General features: G+C 38.4%; 1 protein-coding gene across 4 annotated transcripts in view; it reads right to left on the reverse strand.

The window, feature by feature from the left end:
- Positions 1-19,955, reverse strand: part of COL6A6 (collagen type VI alpha 6 chain) — a 144,825-nt gene that overhangs the window by 26,543 nt on the left and 98,327 nt on the right. For 2 of the 4 annotated variants that reach the window (XM_082684218.1, XM_082684219.1), the window contains 6 exons: positions 16,051-16,086; positions 13,821-13,883; positions 5,321-5,383; positions 4,270-4,305; positions 4,118-4,154; positions 2,293-2,304 (listed from right to left, as the gene is read on the reverse strand). In XM_082684218.1, the coding sequence (XP_082540344.1) occupies positions 2,293-2,304; positions 4,118-4,154; positions 4,270-4,305; positions 5,321-5,383; positions 13,821-13,883; positions 16,051-16,086 (247 nt within the window). The other 2 variants (XM_082684221.1, XM_082684220.1) reach the window with 1 other exon arrangement.

Genomic DNA, 19,955 nt, shown 5'->3' on the forward strand with positions numbered 1-19,955 from the left:
AGCAAATCAGATTCAGAGATAATAAAAGCAAAATGAGGCCTACCAGCTCTTGATGAGAACTCAGAAACTCAGGTTTTTTGAGGCTGGCCTGGGCTGGTCAAGGAGCGAGTCCTCTGCTGTGACCAGCTGAGCTTTGCCCCCGTTTTGATGCTAGATGATTATCTCCTTCTGGTCCTGGACTCTGTGACCTAACAGGCTAAAGGACCAGTAAGGATAAATATTTAACCCTAAACCAAACTGTGCATCTCAGTGGAGACAGGACATATTTTATTAGCCTCTGAGTCTCACTCAGAAGGCTCAGCAGATGTTAAAAAAAATTGAGGTCATGTCAACTTTACAATAAAATGGAAGTATGACTAAACATGAAAGTGTTTCTGCCAGCTTTTTGTTTGGGCTGTGATTTGCATATGGGAACACCACCACAATAAGGCAGCTTCAGGTGCAATTTGGAGATAAAGGGAAGAAAAAGATTCACAGCACTGGCTGAAATATGAAAAAACACAAGTTTTTAGGAGAAAGTACCTAAAGAGTAATTCAACTTGGAATTACGTGGAAAACACATGTTCTGAAATCTAGCAACCTGCCAGGAACAAGAAGATTCTGAAGAACGCTGGGCTGGCTTGTGGTGGTACCTAGCAGTTCTTCCTCAAGGCACAGATGACCACACAGAGGCCTGATCTGGCTCTGTGGCCATACACTGTACACTGGTGGCTGCTGCTTGGCACAGAGCAGGTAACAACAGGATAGAGAAAGAGAAACCGCCGACATGTACTTAAAGCACAGCACTGGCAGCCCTTTCCTGACACCACCACATTTGTCTGAAACACCACTCCCTCCTGACTACTTCTCTGGCCTTTAAACTTATGCTCCCCTACAATCTACTTTTCCACAATGGCCCAAGTAAGTGCTCAAAAATTGTTCATCAGCTCATGTTCTTCCTTCCATACTTTGAATACACTTTAATACCCTCTCCTTCCAGCTTGAATACAATCCACCCTCCCTATTTGAACCTATTTTGAATCAAGTTCAACTTGACCTGACTTTGGCTTGCTTCGTTTTTTCACCCCCCAATCTCCCCCTCTCCCACTGGACTTCCATCAGTTCCTATGCCTAGATCTGTCCTGCAGCATGGCCTTGCACTTGCTGTTCTTTCTCCTGGCTCATGTAAAGCTGGCTTCTTTTTATTCTTCAGTCCAAATGCCAATGTCACTGTCTCAAAGAGGAGCCCTCCATCCTAAAGCAGCTCTTTCCTCCCCTAACATTATTCTGTGACAAAGCCTCCTGTTTCTTTATCTCCTTCACAGCAAGGATAGGATTCCATATTTCTTTGACGTGTTTATCATCTGGATCCTCTGCTAGAATGGGAGCTTCTGAGGACAAGAATTGTGTCTATCTTATTCAGCCCTGTGTTCACAGCGCCTAGCATATAATATGCTTTTTTTGGTAAAGATTTTAAAAAAATATTTTATTTATTTATTTATTTGAGAGAGAGAAGGTGAGAGAGAGTATGAGTGAGGAAAAGTCAGAGAGAGAAGCAGACTCCCCGTGGAGCTGGGAGCCCGATGCAGGACTCAATCCCAGGACTCCAGGATCATGACCTGAGCTGAAGGCAGTCACTTAACCAACTGAGCCACCCAGGTGCCCTAAAGATTTTATTTATTTATTTGACAGAGGGAGAGAGAGATCACAAGTAGGCAGAGAGGTAGGCAGAGAGAGGGGGAAGAAGGCTCCCTGCTGACCAGAGAGCCTGATGTGGGGCTTGATCCCAGGACCCTGAGATCAGGGCCCGAGCTGAGCATAAGGCAGAGGCTTAACCTACTGAGCCAACCAGGCTCCAACCATAATACGCTTTCAATAAATATTTGTTGAGTGAGTGAGGATGCAACCAGAGGGTGTGGATTGATGGGTTTAGACAGAAGGGATAGGGTGTAAAGGTTTAAGAGGGTAGCTTTGTCACATCTAAATTCATAACCATTAGGCTACAAATACAATAGAGAAAATGAAGGGAAGGAGACAATTATTACAAAAAAACCAACAGTAACATTAATAGTAATGTTAGTCATTAGAATATTAATAAAAAAATCAAACTACTTGGTTGAGAAACAGCTGTGAGACTCAGCTAAAGCTGTGTAATTGACTGGAGGCAGGTCTGTGCTACCAAAATGAGGCAGCAAAAACATCTCAGATGAAATTTATATCTTTTGGCAGGCAACACATTGTTTTAACTTGTCTTTCCAGATGTATGACATTTTGGAGGTTGATTATGACTTGATGTAAATAAAGATTACTCACCATGTCCGCCAGCTGTGGGAGAAGAACAAAGGAGATTGGGTTATTATTTGGTAGAAGAGAGTTTAGTACTGTGTAGGGAAATCATGGCAGTAGAAGCTCTGCCCTGTGTGCTTTTTGTAATTGACTCAAACACCGAGGCAACAGGAAGGGTCTGAAGAAAATGCAGGTGGATCCCAGCATCTTGGCAAAAACAAGACAGGGTGGGAGAAATGGGACAACATATAGCCACAAATCAGTAGCCTGCCACCAACTGTCAGAGGGAAAGAACCTTTGCCTGGGAAAGAATGTTACACTGCAGAGAGGTGCACTGAATTTGGAAAGGTTAAAAGGACCTAACGTCTCTTTATCCTCATTTTTCCCCATGTAGAGATCTGTAGATACTGATTTTATATACATGCACATATATAGTCTGATAGGTATTTGTGTGTGTGTGTAAACATGATAGGTGGATTTACTCTGAAGCAGATAAAGCATCAATAAGCCTTAGGCCTGCATTGTCCAATATGGAAGTCACTAGCCACGTGTGACTATTTAAATTTTAAAAATTAAATGTATTAACTTCAGTTACTCAGTAGCACTGATCACCTTTCAGGTACTCAAGAGTCACAGGTGGCTAGTGGCTACTATACTGAACATTGTGGTAGAACACCTCCATCACCACAGAAAGTTCTGCTTTTGACTTCTCACTTGCCCTGTGCAAGACCCTGAGAAGGGACCTAGTTGTGTGATCATAAGATTATGTGCTTTTACAATAAGCAAAAGTTGTTGGCTGTGATTTCCTTTCTTGTTCTAAACAACCTTTTCTTTTGAAATAATTTTGTACCTATTTTTTGGATTTGTGATTTTGTACTGAGCCTCTCAAATTATAAAAGACTGGGTCTCATCACACTTGGTCTACCTTTGACTCATTATAGTTCCCATGGCTCTAATGTCAAAAAGTAAACTGTGTTAAGTCAGCCCAAAGCAACAGATCTTCATGACTTAACACATATATTTTGATTTTCATCATGGATAGTTCCTTTATGGTACAAATAGAGCTGAGATCAACACTGCATCCAAAGCTTTAAAAAGTCTGTGGCTTTGAGACCAAAGCTCTCTACAGAAAAGGGCTCCAAAATCATTCATGGTGTTTATTTGGGAAGACATTATACATTTGCAAATAAACACTAACTAGTCAATTCTTTGCTCATCTTGTATGTGGAATTCCTTTAATGGTGCTAACATATTTTGATAGAAGATGCTGCTATAGGAGTCTTAAAGCAAATTCAAAAGAGCATTTGCCAAAATAAATGCCTTTTTACTTTTAGAATTGGGAGAGAGAAAAAATATGCAGGCAAAAATCAATAATATTACCAGCAAATCAATCATTCAATGAAAAGTAATCAGGCATACCTTTGTAGAAAAGAAGTAATAAACAATAAACCGAAGTAAGTGACACCTTGTTATCACAGCTAGCTTTCACACCAGGTGAATTCAATCCTGTGTTATTGTCTGGTGTTAATCATTTTTAGAAGTTCAGGGTGACTCTCCATTGATTGATTTCACCATCAGAAGAGTTATGACCTCATACCTCAATTTCCCCTAGGTTGAAAGCCCTAGACATATTATTAATTAGTGTTTGGAACAGGTTCCAATAGACATGAGGAGGGCAGTCAGAGAAGGCATTACTAGTCACCGATCTATGTTGACTCAAAATATATGCAGTGGCATTTCTAATATTAAGAGATTGGTTGGTAAATAGTCTCAATTCTGAGGGCAGAATTCACTGCTCTTCTTCTATGAATGCTTTAACAACTTGGGTGATCAATTTAAGCAGGATACTTACGGCTGTGGTCCCGAACATACTGAATGAGCTCACACATCTGTAGTTCAAAAATAAAGCAAAGAATTAACCGACCGACTGCCAGGTCTTCAAGTCTAAAAATAAATAAATTTAATGGAGTACAGAGCATTCTGTTGGAATCAGGAGATACTTACAGAAAACGAAGCCAGTCCTCTGGCCCCTTTCACACCCTAGGAGAAAAAAAGAAATGTGGTCTCATTGCTCTGTCCACTCATCAGTAGGAAGAATATGCACTAACCTCAGAAAGTGAAGATTTCTAAAGTTTTTATTCTAATTAAGTTAGAGGAAGAAAAGAATACATGTAGGAGGATCCTCATCACTGAGTTAAAACTAACACTCCAGGGGAAATCAAGTGCAAGCAGCAAGCTTGAGGAACACAAACCTCCAAAGTCCACCTTCCTCCAGCCCCATCTGTGGACAACAAGGGTTGTCAGAATCTAAGGATGGAGCTGAATACTTAACACTGGCATGAAGAGCTTTGGAGCAGGCTTATGGCTTATATACAGATGAGGCTGATCCATCTCTAATAACTGCCCAACCTTAGGGGACATTCAGAGTTCCTCAGCCCCATACTTTGCCTTGGCCACTGAACAACAGCTGAACTGAACCTTCTTGTTTCCATCATTGGTTGGATGATAAAGGGACCAGACTCAAACTGCACATCTGGAAAGGTAATCCCAACAGCCTTCCAAAAATAAATGACTATACATATATAGAGATCTGTCTGGATTGGGAATAGAAAGCACAAAGTGGAATTGGTTTTCATTTCACATTTTCAAGTCCATCTTTGGAATGGGAAGAGTCTGGCTATTCTCAAAGAAAGACACCCGAGGAAAAATGCCATAAAGCCCCACCCAGACTCCTGGAGAAAAGTTCCATGTGAATACAACTTGGATCATTTGTTCCCTGTTTATTAATTTCCTCTCCCTTCCCTTCATTCACTTACTGAATACAGGAGGAGGACAAGGACCGGGCAAATAAAATTCACCCATAATTGAGAGATCACATTTTAGTTCAATACTTTTCATTTCCTTCCTCAAATTCTCCTTACCTCATGAGAAATGGTGACGAATATTTAATCAGCAACCAGGTGCAAAGATAGAAAGCATGCACATTTGGGCAATGAAGTCTCCATGCATTTTATTGAGAAGAGGATCTGGTGTGATTTATGACTTTTCAACTTACCTTGCGTCCAGGAGGTCCTGGCTCCCCAGGGGATCCCATCTTTCCTGGAGGCCCAGTGGACATCTCAAAGCAGAATTTATTTTAAAATTATATTTATACATATACATATGGTGGTTGTGTTTTATTTTACTTTTTAAAAGAAATATTTGTTAATTTGTTTGATAGAGAAAGCACATGAGTGTGCACACAAGCAGGGAGAGCAGAAGAGGGAGAAGCTGACTTGTGCTGAGCTTGATGTGGATTTGATCCCAGGACCCTGGGATTATGATCTGAGCTGAAGGCAGACACTTAATCAACCGAACCACCCAGGCATCCCTGGGTGGGTGTATACTTTTAGAACATTGAGAGATTTCCAAAAAGCACACAAAAGGAAAAAAATCTTCAGCAATTCTTTCACTTCCAAATAATCCTTGTTAACATTTGGTGTCTTTTGGTCATTTTATATGTTTGTGTATGTAGATATATTCTTTTAAAATATAATTTTATACTTTTCCTGTTATTTTTTGAACTAAATATATCTCTTGAAGTTTTCATGTTATTAAATTTGGGGGGTAGGAATCATTTTTAATGGCTGTATAATATTCCATTGCACAGATGTACCATAATTTCTTTCATCAGTTTCTTATTGTTGGCATTTACGTTTGCTGCTAACACCAAGAAAAGCAACGCCAAGAAAAATGGTATGTTGTGATTCTTATTATTTCCTTAGGGAAGATTGCTAGAAATGGAATTGCTGGATCAAAGGAGAAATTTTATCTGAATGAGACAATAGATGACAACAAATAAGTGAACAAAAACCCCAGAAGAACAAAAATTTAAATATAAGACCCCTGAAACAACAAGAAGAATATACCTAGAAGTTGGCTGGAGATATCTGTAGTGAAATGAATAACAGCAGTAATAAAAACAATTGCTGACTACTTGCTATATGACAAGAATTCTTCCATGTGCATTTAGCAGTATGATTTATTATAAAGAAGGCTAGAATTAAAAAAAACAGGGCAGTATTCCTAAGTTCATTCAAAATGCCATAGGACTTAAAACATTTACAGAATGAAAAAATGAAATCGTCTGAAATCAGCTTACTTTGTACAAGCATTACAAATGAGACAGGGAATAACTGTTGATGCTCTTTGAGTATTCTACAGTGTGCTAGGCTGAGTGAAAAAAACCACACTGATTATATAGGAGATACAGATTAACCTCCTGGGGGAGGGGAGGGAATGAACATATACACTGAACATATACACTGACTTCTGCTCCCTCTCAATGTTTCATCAAAATGATGTAAGTAGATATTTCTATTGTAAAAAAAAAATTTGAAGGGTTTTATTTATTTGGTAGAGAGAGTACGAATAGGGGGAGCAGGCAGGGGGAGAAGCAGGCTTCCCGCTGAGCAGAGAGCCTGATGCGGGACTGATCCAGGACCCCAGGATCCTCAGCTGAGCCAAAGACAGACCCTTAGCCATCTGATCCATCCAGGCATCCCTAAGTAGATTTTTTTAAAAGGAAAAAAAAAAAAAAAAAGTGGGGCAGGGGAAGACTGAGGAAGAAGACAATAGCCACAAACCTCCAGAGGCTAGAAAGCAGATGTACAGGTGTTAAATGACTTAGCAGATATGAAAAAGCTGGATCCTAAGCCAGTAGCAGGGAAAGCCAAGAATCCATTCCTAGCAGGCTCAAGAATTGGCAGCAGGTACCTCCAAAAGTGGAGGTGAAGGGGAGGGGCTAAATAAGGAGGACTGGTTGAAAATCATTAGGAATCCTCTGATCTCCTCTCCATTCTCTGCAATTGGATGAATGCCCCTTTTTCCATTCCAACAACAGAGGTAAAGCTGAGGGATCTGCACCAGGGAACTCCAGGCAGAGTTGAGTGCCCATGGTACCCTCCTGCGAACAGGGTGATCCGATAAAGATATATGAAATAGACACGAGACCTCTCAGGTTTCCTTTTCCATGTGGTTTCATGAAAACTACAGCCAGACCTTCATCCTCAGTCAGGAAACTGAAACAGTCTTCTCAGGGAAATCTGACCAAAGAAAGAAGACCTAAAGATACAGATACCAGATGTCTGCTAAGTAAAGAACTCAGCCAGACCACTCTTCAGTAAAACCTGTAGCTGATCAGCTCTATCAATGTCTCTGGGGCTTCCAATTAGCCTTTTTGTCTTTACTTCTTAAATAGGAAGAGATAGCCCATTCTCCAGACACGCTGGGTATAGAGATCAATACAGAAAAAACAAAACTATAGGAAAAAGATTGTGTTGGACAAAGAAGCCATAAAAATACTAATTTATATCCTCAGAAAACTAAGAGAAGATGCTTCAACCATGAAACGAGACAAGATAGTGTAAAAAATATTTGGAGAACAAAACAAGCTCTTTAAAATTAAATCACGAGAGGAGCATTGTGAAATAGTCAAAGAAATCTCCGAGAAAAGTAGAGCAAAAAAGACAACCTGAGAAATAGGAGAGAAGAAAGAGATAAGGAGCAAATGGATTGCCTTTTTCCCCCCTCTCATATGAAACTTAGTGAAATTATTTGACTCTAAATTAGTAGTTCTCAACTACAACCTCCAAAGGGAAATTTGACAATGTCTGGAGACATTTTTCTGTCTTATAATGGGGAAGGGTGGAGAAGGGCAGTGCCACTGACATCTAGTGGGTAGAGGCCAAGGAAGCTACTAAACATCCTACAACGCACAGGAGAGCCCCCGCAACTAAGAATTATGCAGCCCTGGGGCACCTGGGTGGCTCAGTCGGTTAAGCGGCCACCTTTTGCTCAGGTCATGATTCCAGCGTCCTGGGATTGAGCCCTGCATCAGGTTCCCTGTTCAGCGGGGATTCTGCTTCTCCCTGTATGCCTGCTGCTCTGCTTACTTCTACTCCCTCTCTCTGTCAGATAAACATAAAATCTAAAAATAAATTTATCTAGTCCCAAATGTTCATAGTGCAGAGATGAACACATCCTGCCTTAAAGTATGTGCATGTGTAAAAAAAAAATATATGTATATACACACATACACACACCACACACACACATATATAAGGTTTAAAACCATGACAAAAAAATCCTTCGGTTGGGAGGAAAAAAACAATGTGAAAATTTAGAAAAACTAAAAACACAATCATTCCAAGAAAACTGAAGAGGCGCTCAAAATTGAAAGCAAAACTTTATCAACAGAAACTTCTACCAATGGAAACTTCAACTTTTTCAGAAGGAAAACCTGGAAGTTTTCAGTGTCTAAACTTCAAATTCGGAAATATTTACAAAGATAGGGGAAAAGCAGCTTGGCAGGTGAAATAATAAGTTACAAACAGTGATAAATTGTGGGAAAAAAAGAAATTCAAGTAATCAAAGGCCAAAAGTAAAAGTTCACATGCTTCCCATTGGTTCATTGTTTTATAAAAATGATTAATCTGGCACTGGGGGACAAGAACCCAAAAACAGCTGAACATGTTAGCATGCTTCCAATGTTCGAGAGTAAAGTACTTCATTAACAAGTCAAGGAAAGGATCCAGAGGTATTTCAATGCAGATGACATGTGGATTAATTTCAAAGTGTTTTCCAATTATCTTTCTAATTATTTCAGTCATTAAAAAAAACACACAACATAGTGTTAAAGGACAATCATCCAAAAACATGCATGAAGAAAATAATTATAGCTGAGATGCAGTCCTCTTAGGAGAAGCAGGATGGAAGCAAAGAGCAGATTCTTTATTTTGTATCCCTAAAACCCAATAAATAATGACTACACAGGCAAGAGGTGTCCAAGATGGTGTCATAGACCCTGAACTCACCTCTTGCCAAGGACATACCGAATCTCTATCTACCTAGAGAGAAATTCCTCCTGAAAAAGAACTGAGGGCTAACTGAACAGCTTCCACACAACAAAGAGTAAAGGGACCACAAAGAGAATGGCAGGAGGGATGGAGACACAGTAACCATGGAAACCCTACCCTTGATGCTATGAACTGCAGTACTATGAAATTCTCCAGGATAGATCTCATTAGGCTACAAAATAAGTATCAATAAATTTAAGAAGACTGAAATTATAGCAAGCATCTTTCCTAACCACAATGGGATGAAACTAGAAATCAATCACAAGAAAACTGGAAAAAAACCCACAAATGCATGGAACTAAACAATATGCTATTAAACAACTAATGGGTCAATAAAGAAATCAAAGAGGAAATAAAAAAATACCTGGAGATAAATGAAAATGGAAACACAATGGTTCAAAATCTTGGGGAATGCAGTAAAAGCCCTTCTAAGGTAAAGTTTATACCAATACAGGCCTACCTCAATTAAAAAAACCTCAAATAATCTAACTTATACCTAAAGGAATAAGAAAAAAAAAGAGAACAAAGCAAGTCCAAAGTTAGAAGGAAGGAAATCATAAAGAGCAGAGCAGAAATAAACGAAATAGAGGCTAAAAAACTATAGGAAACACTAATGAAACTAGGAGCTGGTTCTTTGAAAAGCTAAATGATAAACATTAACCAGACTCATCAAGAAAAAAAAGATTCAAATTAGAAATATGAGAGAAGGTACAATTGACACTACAGGGTACAAAGGATCAGAAGAAACTACTCTGAAAAACTATATACCAACAAATTGGACAAAATAGAAGAAATGGATAAATTCCCAGAAACACTGTTTCCAAGGCTGAATAAAAAAGAAAATCTGAACAGACCAATGACCAGTAACAAAATTGAAAAACTTCTAAAACAAATATCCAGGACCAGATGGCTTCACAGGTGAATTCTACTAAATGTTTAAAGAAAAGTTAATATTTATTCTTCTCAAACTATTACAAAAAAAAGAAGAGGAAGGAAAACTTCCAAATTCATTCTATGAAGGCAGCATTACCTTAATTAAAAAAACTGGGGAGAAAAAGCCCGCTGTAAGCAAAGAAAATTACAGGTCAATATCCCTGAGGAATATAGATGCAAAAATTTTCAACAAAATATTAGCAAACCTAATTCAACAATACTCATCCACCACAACCAAGTGTAATTTATTCCAGGGAATAAGACTAACTCATACAAATAAAACAACATGATATCAACACATTAACAAATGAATAAAATCTTGTGACAAAATTCAGCATCTATTCATGATAAAAACTCTCAACAAAATGAGTTTAGAGGAAATACACCTCAACCTAATAAAAGCCATATACAAACAAATTCACAGTTAACATCATACTCAGTGGTAAAAAACCAAAAGCATTTCCTCTAAAATCAGGAGCAATACAAGGATGTCCACTCTCACCACCAGAGTCCTGGAAATCGGAGCTGAAGTAATCAGACAAGAAATAAAAGACATCCAAATTGGTAGGGAAGAAGTAAAACTGTCACAATTTGCAGACAACATGATTTTATATATAGAAAACCCTAACAACTCCACCAGAAAACTATTAGAATAAGGGAATTCAGTAAAGTCACAGGATACAAAATTAATATAAGAAATTTCTTGCTTTTCTATACATTAATAATAAGGTAGCAGAAAGAGAAATTAAGAAAACAATCCCATTCACAATTGCATCAAAAAGAATAAAATGCCCAGGAAGGCATTTAACCAAGGAGGTGAAAGATCTAAACTTAAAATTTTATGACACTGATGATGACACAACCGAGTAGAAAGATATCCTGTGCTCATGGGTTGGAAGAACTAGAATGTTCAAATGTCCATACTACCCAAAACAGTCTACAGATTTCAGTTCAATCCCTATCAAAATACCAGAGGCATTTTTCACAGAACTAGAACAAGTAATCCTAAGTTTGTATGGAACCATGAAAGACCCTGAGTAGACAAAGCAATTTTGAGGAAGAAAAACAAAATTGGAGGTATCACAATGTAAGATTTCAAGATAGACTAGAAACCTGTAGTAATCAAAAGAATATGGTATTGGCACAAAAATAGACACAAAGCCCAAAAGAAGAGAGTGGAAAACCAAGAAATAAACCTATGCTTGCTTATATGGCCAATTAATCTATGACCAAAGCGGCAGGTATATACAACAGAGAAAAGACAGCCTCTTCAATAAATGGTGCTGGGAAAACTGGACAGATACATGCAAAGAATGAAACTGATCAATGTCTTATATATACACAAACTCAAAATGGATTAAGGACCCAAATGTAAAACTTGAAATCATAAAACTCCTAAAAGAAAACATAGGCACTAATCTTCTGGATCTGTCTGTAAGGGAAACAAAAGCAAAAATAAATAATTGGGATTATTATCATACTAAAGATCTTTGGTGCAATGAAGGAAACAAGCAACAAAATGAAAAGGCAACCTACTAAATGAGAGAAGATATTTGCAAATGGTATATCCAATAAGGAGTTAATATCCAAAACATATAAAGAACTCATACAACTCAACACACACGCACATACACATACAAAATCTGATTAAGAAATAGGCAGAGGACTTGAAGAAACCTTTCTCCAAAGATGTACAGATGGCCAACAGATACATGAAAAGATGCTTAACTTCACTAATCATCAGGGAGATGCAAATCAAAACCACAGTGAGATACCACCTCACCAGTCAGAAGGACTGCTATCAAAAAGAAATAACAAGTGTTGTCAAGGATATGGAGAAAAGGAAACCCTGGTGCACTGCTGGTAGAAATGCAAATTGTTGTGGCCAGTATGGAAAATCCTGTGGAGGTTCCTCAAAAAATTAAAAATAGAAACACAATATGACCCAGTAATTCCGCTTCTGGGTGTTCACCCAAAGAAAACAAAAACAGTAATTTGAAAAGAGATCTGTACCTCTGTGTTTATTGCAGTATAATTTACAATATCTAAGATATGGAAGCAATAGATGAATGCATAAAGAATGGATATACATACACACAATAGGAAATATATATATATATATATATATATATATATATATATATATATATAATGTATGTACATATACACACACAATGGAATATCACTCAACCATAAGAAAGAATAAAATTTTGCCATTTGTGACAACATGGATGGACCCAGAAGGTATTATGCTAAGTGAAATATGTCAGAGAAAGACAAATGCCATACGATTTCATTTATATATAGAATCTAAAAAAAAAAAAAAAACCCACAAAACAATAAGCAAAGAGAAAACCAGAACAAAAACAGAAAAACAACAAAAACAGAAATAGACTCATAAATACAGAGGATAAACTGGTTGCTGCCAGAGGGATGGTGGGTGGAGGAATGGGTGAGATGGGTGAAGGGGATTAAGAAGTACAAACTTCCAGTCATAAAATAAGTAAGTCACACAGATGAAAAGTACAGCATAGGGAATATAGTCAATATTATTTTAATAACATTATATGGAGACAGACGGTGTCTACACCTTGTGGTGAGCATTTTGTAATCAATGTAACTGTTGAATCATTATGTTGTACACCTGAAACGAACATTGTATATCAACTATATTTCAATAAAATCTTAAAAACCCTGGAAAGAGTCAAAGAGGTAGAAATAATCAAGTGTAATGCAAAAGAGAATGAACACATAGGGGAGCAAAGAAGCTTCTACAGGATCCCTTAGAAGAGTAACAATGAGCTAGGGAAAAAACTCAACTCTGTACATAAAGCTCTTGTCATACTTGATAAAAAATGGAATCAGAATAAAATTCACTATGATGACAAAATTGGAAAACCACCTCAAGTATCAAGGTTATAGCACTTTTTCTTTTCCTGCTAATTAACATGGTGTTAAGATCGGCTTACCCAATCAGTGAAGAAAAGAAAAGGATTTACTGAGAGGCAATTATCAGAACAATGTCTTTCACAAGGCAGCCATGTCCTTTATACATGGTATAAATATAAAGAGTCAACAAATACAAAAATCCATTCCTAACCCCCTGGAACCCGAATATGCTGATGCCTGTGAGACTATATTGTACACTTGTCTTCATTACGAGTGATCCAAAGCTTTCGGATATTTCCCAGTCCTTCTATGGAATAACAAGGATAGATTCAGCCATAAGTGGAGACTCTCTCATAAAAATTAGTAACAGTCTCTTAAGCTAAAAGGGCAGAGGATCTTCCAGGGTGTACGTCATTAAAAGCAGTTTAACAAAACTAACAGTGAAGAACAAGATGCTAGTGGACATTAGGCTGCACTAAATCTGCCAAGGAAATGAGATTAAACTAACCATATTTTGCCAGAGTGAAGCTGTTTTTTGACCACAAGGATTCCTAAAACATTATTTCCAGAGTTGAGAATGGTACCTTGGCAGCCAGGACAGGTGAACTTGTTCATTAAAAGCAAACACATCTTTGCCTTCTTGCTGGTGTTGGAGGATGAGTCATATACCCATTTCCCTTTCCCAGGTTTGCCTTCAAAACACACACACACACACACACACACACACACACTTTGCGATTCTTGGGGAACAAGTGACAACTCAAATGACTGTAAAAGCATGAAAAGGACTTCCCAAAGTAGCGAAGGTGGAAAGGCATTAGAATCGAAGAAGCTTACCATCTTGCCTCTAGCTCCCTTGGGTCCAGTTTCTCCTGGACCACCAGGGTCCCCAATCTCACCCTAGATAAGTTCAGAAAAACACAATGGTTATTAAAATCAAAGAGCTATATCTCAATTTTTTTAAAAAATTTTCAGCATAACAGTATTCCTTGTTTTTGCACCACACCCAGTGCTCCATGCAATCCATGCCCTCTCTAATACCCACCACCTGGTTCCCCCAACCTCTCACCCCCCACCGCTTCAAACCCCTCAGATTGTTTTTCAGAGTCCATAGTCTCTCATGGTTCACCTCCCTTTCCAATTTCCCCCAACTCCCTTCTCCTCTCTAACTCCCTTGTCCCCCATGCTATTTGTTATGCTCCACAAATAAGTGAAACCATATGATAATTGACTCTCTCTGCTTGACTTATTTCAATAAGCATAATCTCTTCTAGTCCCATCCATGTTGCTACAAAAGTTGGGTATTCATCTTTTCTGATGGAGGCATAATACTCCATAGTGTATATGGACCACATCTTCCTTATCCATTCGTCTGTTGAAGGGCATCTTGCTTTTCTCCACAGTTTGGCGACCGTGGCCATTGCTGCTATAAATATTGGGGTACAGATGACCCTTCTTTTCACTACATCTGTATCTTTGGGGTAAATATCCAGTAGTGCAATGGCAGGGTCATAGGGAAGCTCTAATTTTAATTTCCTGAGGAATCTCCACACTGTTCTCCAAAGTGGTTGCACCAACTTGCATTCCCGTCAACAGTGTAAGAGGGTTCCCCTTTCTCCACATCCCCTCCAACACATGTTGTTTCCTGTCTTGTTAATTTTGGTCATTCTAACTGGTGTAAGGTGATATCTCAATGTGGTTTTAATTTGAGTCTCCCTGATGGCTAGTGATAATGAACATTTTTTCATGTGTCTCATAGCCATTTGTATGTCTTCACTGGAGAAGTGTCCGTTCATATCTTCTGCCCATTTTTAAAGTATGATTATCTGTTTTGTGTGTGCTGAGTTTGAGGAGTTCTTTATAGATCCTGGATATCAACCTTTTGTCTGTACTGTCATTTGCAAATAAATATCTTCTCCCATTCCGTGGGTTGCCTCTTTGTTTTCTTGACTGTTTCCTTTGCTGTGCAGAAGCTTTTGATTTTGATGAAGTCCCAAAAGTTTATTTTTGCTTTTGTTTCCTTTGCCTTTGGAGACATATCTTGAAAGAATTTGCTGTGACTAATATCAAAGAGATTACTGCCTATGTTCTCCTCTAGGATTTTGATGGATTCCTGTCTCACGTTGAGGTCTTTTATCCATTATGAGTTTATCTTTGTGTACGGTGTAAGAGAATGGTCGAGTTTCATTCTTCTACATATAGCTGTCCAGTTTTCAAAGAGCTGGAGCAAAGAATCCAGAAATTTGTATGAAACCAGAAGAGACCCCGAATCGATAAGGAAATGTTGAAAAACAAAAATAAAACGGGGGGCATCACGTTACCTGATTTCAAGCTTTAATACAAAGCTGTGATCACCAAGACAGCATGGTACTGGCATAAAAACAGACACATAGACCAGTGGAACAGAGTAGAGAGCCCAGATATGGATCCTCAACTCTATGGTCAAATAATCTTCAATAAAACAGGAAAAAATAAACAGTGGAAAAATGACAACCTCTTCAATAAATGGTGCTGGGAAAACCGGACAGCTATATCTCAATATGTTTTTAAACTTATTCCAATATGAAGATGTTTTATGTATTATTGGAAGGTGACTTATAATCACATTGGAAAAATTGAGCAAGGAGAAGAATTCAGGTTTTGGTTTTCCTTACATTTTACTTTCCTTTGAGCAAAGAAGAAAATACATATAGAGAAGGCGTCCACGTGAGAAGAAAAAATGAGGATTATTTCTTCCTTTACTTACGAATTTAAAAACTAGAAATTAAATTTTTAAAAAAGTCTGCTTCTGTCTTCCCCATTTTCCTCATAAAGATTTCTCCCTTTCTTTCTTTAGAGAGAATCCATACTGAGCGTGGAGCCTGATGAGGGGCTGAATCTCACAACTCCGAGATCATGACCTGAGCTGAAATCAAAAGTTGGGACGCCTAAGTGATTGAGTCACCCATGTGCCCCTAAGGGTTCTCTCCATTCATTTTATAATTATCCTTCTTTTGTCCTGTGATACATTTTATAGCGTCAGGAATAATTTCTAATTGATCTCTACTTAATGTGAAGTACACGGTACCTTAGGTCCACTTTCTCCGGGAAATCCTTCTTGTCCCTGTAATTGACAGTATAGAAAATTAATATTTGCACACATCACCAAGGTAGATTTATGCTGACTTTAATTTTACCTGCTGCCTTACTTGGTTTTAGCATCATGAATCAAGAGAGGGCCAAAACAACTAAAAATTAAACTGTACAGCACTATTTGAGAAACTAGCTCCAATTTCTAAAGTAAGCTATTTATACCAAAATTCATGACAACTTAGATAATTGGATAAATGTGCACATCTGAGGAATTACAAATCAGCTCTCCTTCTACTGAAGGCATTTAACAGGACAGTTGTCCAGATGGTCAATGTGTTTCTGAAACAGTCTTCTTAACACATATTTCAATGGAGAAATTTGAGAAGCGTAGAGCCTAAACCTGATCATTGGTTTTCTAAGCTTCTGTTTACCTTACTTAGTCCAAGGACTATAATTGAAGACGTCTGACAATCCCCATTTGATGAAAATAATTTATTTAAAGTTTAGTTTCTGATTATTATAAGTAGAGTCTCCTCAAACATATATAAAATGCAAAAGAACAGAAAGGAGAAAAATCATCTAAAATCTCACTACCCAGAACCATTATAAATGCCAGATTTTCTTTAGGCCCTTCAAAATGCATTTTTAGAACAATTGGGTTAAATATTCTTTTTGATTTTTTTATATCCTAGTTTTTTACTTGATATTGTCACATAATTTCTTTATGTGATTGTAAACTTCATATACATTCATTTTAAAGAGTGGCTAATATTCCAGTGCCATAAGCTACTCAATATTTCCCTCATCAGATACTGAACTTGTTTTCAATTAATTCCCTATTCTAAAAAAAAAATTTCTGTGGAAATGTCTCATTTATTAGTGATTTCTTTTTTCAAAGAAATTTTAGCTTTTTGGGGTTTGTTTATCCTTCCAGACAGCCTCTTGCATCATTCCTAGTGGGATTTAACTTGGAATTAAATTGATCCTTTAAAATGTTTTAAACCTTCCAACAAGAATTTGGACGTCTTCATTTAGTGAAGTTTTTAATTTCAGTAATTTTATTGTTGTAGGTCTCAAACATTTTGCAGAAAGGATATTCTTAACTCTACTATGTTTTTGTGGGTATTGTTATTATGGTTTCTAAGTGATAATTGTTAGTGTATAGGAATCACTGGTTTTATAAATTTATCTATCTTACTTCCAGACCCTTAAATGTTCAAAATACAAAGTTGTAATTTTTTTAACATCTTAATTTTTTTTCATGTTCCAAGATTCATTGTTTATGCACCACAAAGTTAAAAGTCTTTATTTTTGAGTTATTGCTTGGCCCAATGCATTTAGAAAGACGCTGTAAAAACCTCTTACCAATGGTTAAACATATTAAGAAGAGAACTTTGGAATGCCTCCCCTAAATAAAGCCTAGCACAGAGCTGCTAAGATTAGATGCACTGGGAGGAGTCAAGATGGCGGAGAAGTAGCAGGCCGAGACTACTTCAGCTAGCCGGAGACCAGCTAGATAGCTTATCTAAAGAATGCAAACACCTGCAAATCCATCAGCAGATCGAAGAGAAGAACAGCAATTCTGGGAACAGAAAAACAACCACTTTCTGAAAGGTAGGACCGGCGGAGAAGTGAATCCAAAGCGACGGGAAGATAGACCCTGGGGGGAGGGGCCGGCTCCTGGCAAGCGGCGGAGCAACGGCGCACAAAATCAGGACTTTTAAAAGTCTGTTCCGCTGAGGGACATTGCTCCAGAGGCTACCCGGGGCAAAGCCCACACGGGGTCAGCGTGGCCTCAGGTCCCGCAGGGTCACAGAAGGATCGGGGGTGTCTGAGTGTCGCAGAGCTTGCGGGTATTGGAACGGGAAAGCCGGCTGCAGAGACAGAGCCGACAGTAAGCTCGCAGCTCGGGGTGACCTTGAACCGGTTGCAGGCTCGGTGAGCTCGGAGCGCGGCCGGAGGTCAGGCAGACGGGAGTAACTGAGCGCGGTTCTCTGGGCGCGCACTGAGGAGTGGGGCCCTGGGCTCTCGGCTCCTCCGGGCCGGAGACCAGGAGGCCGCCATTTGTATTCCCGTCCTCCGGAACTCTACGGAAAGCGCTCAGGGAACAAAAGCTCCTGAAAGCAAACCCAAGCGGATTACTCACCCCGGCCCCGGGTAAAAGCGGTGCAATTCCGCCTGGAGCAAAGACACTTGAGAATCACTACAACAGGCCCCTCCCCCAGAAGATCAACAAGAAATCCAGCCGAGACCAAGTTCACCTACCAAGGAGTGCGGTTTCAATACCAAGGAGAGCAGCAGAATTCTAGAGGAGGAGAAAGCAAAGCACGGAACTCATGGTTTTTTCCCTGTGATTTTTTTTAGTCTTGCGGTTAATTTAATTTTTTTCTTTTTCATTTTTCATTTTTTTTTTTTTTTTTTGCCTTCGGGTAAAATTTTTTTTTTTTAACTGTACCTTTTTCTTTTTTAACGATTTTTTACTAGTTTATCTAATACATATATTTTTTTTCTTTTTTATATTTTTCTTAGGTGTTTTCTTTTTTTTTTAAATTCTTTTTTTTTCTCTTTTTTCTTTTTTTTTTTATTGTTTCCTTTTTGAACCACTTTTTATCCCCTTTCTCCCCCCTCAAGATTTTGGATCTCTTCTAATTTGGTTAAAGCATATTTTCCTGGGGTTGTTGCCACCCTTTTAGTATTTTACTTGCTCCTTCATATACTCTTATCTGGACAAAATAACAAGACATAAAAATTCAACACACAAAAAAGAACAAGAGGCAGTACCGAAGGCTAGGGACCTAATCAATACAGACATTGGTAATATGTCAGACCTAGAGTTCAGGATGACAATTCTCAAGGTTCTAGCCGGGCTCGAAAAAGGCATGGAAGATATTAGAGAAACCCTCTCGAGAGATATAAAAGCCCTTTCTGGAGAAATAAAAGAACTAAAATCTAACCAAGTTGAAATCAAAAAAGCTATTAATGAGGTGCAATCAAAAATGGAGGCTCTCACTGCTAGGATAAATGAGGCAGAAGAAAGAATTAGTGATATAGAAGACCAAATGACAGAGAATAAAGAAGCTGAGCAAAAGAGGGACAAACAGCTACTGGACCACGAGGGGAGAATTCGAGAGATAAGTGACACCATAAGACGAAACAACATTAGAATAATTGGGATTCCAGAAGAAGAAGAAAGAGAGAGGGGAGCAGAAGGTATACTAGAGAGAATTATTGGGGAGAATTTCCCCAATATGGCAAAGGGAACAAGCATCAAAATTCAGGAGGTTCAGAGAACGCCCCTCAAAATCAATAAGAATAGGCCCACACCCCGTCACCTAATAGTAAAATTTACAAGTCTCAGTGACAAAGAGAAAATCCTGAAAGCAGCCCGGGAAAAGAAGTCTGTAACATACAATGGTAAAAATATTAGATTGGCAGCTGACTTATCCACAGAGACCTGGCAGGCCAGAAAGAGCTGGCATGATATTTTCAGAGCACTAAATGAGAAAATCATGCAGCCCAGAATACTATATCCAGCTAGGCTATCATTGAAAATAGAAGGAGAGATTAAAAGCTTCCAGGACAAACAACAACTGAAAGAATTTGCAAACACCAAACCAGCTCTACAGGAAATCTTGAAAGGGGTCCTCTAAACAAAGAGAGATCCTACAAGTGGTAGATCAGAAAGGAACAGAGACCATATACAGTAACAGCCACCTTACAGGCAATACAAAGGCCCTAAATTCATATCTCTCAATAGTTACCCTGAATGTGAATGGGCTAAATGCCCCTGTCAAAAGACACAGGGTATCAGAATGGATAAAAAAACAAAACCCATCTATATGTTGCCTCCAAGAAACACATTTTAAGCCCGAAGACACCTCCAGATTTAAAGTGAGGGGG

The sequence above is a fragment of the Mustela nivalis genome (genome assembly GCF_964662115.1).
Source record: "Mustela nivalis genome assembly, chromosome: 1".
Lineage (NCBI taxonomy): Eukaryota > Metazoa > Chordata > Mammalia > Carnivora > Mustelidae > Mustela > Mustela nivalis.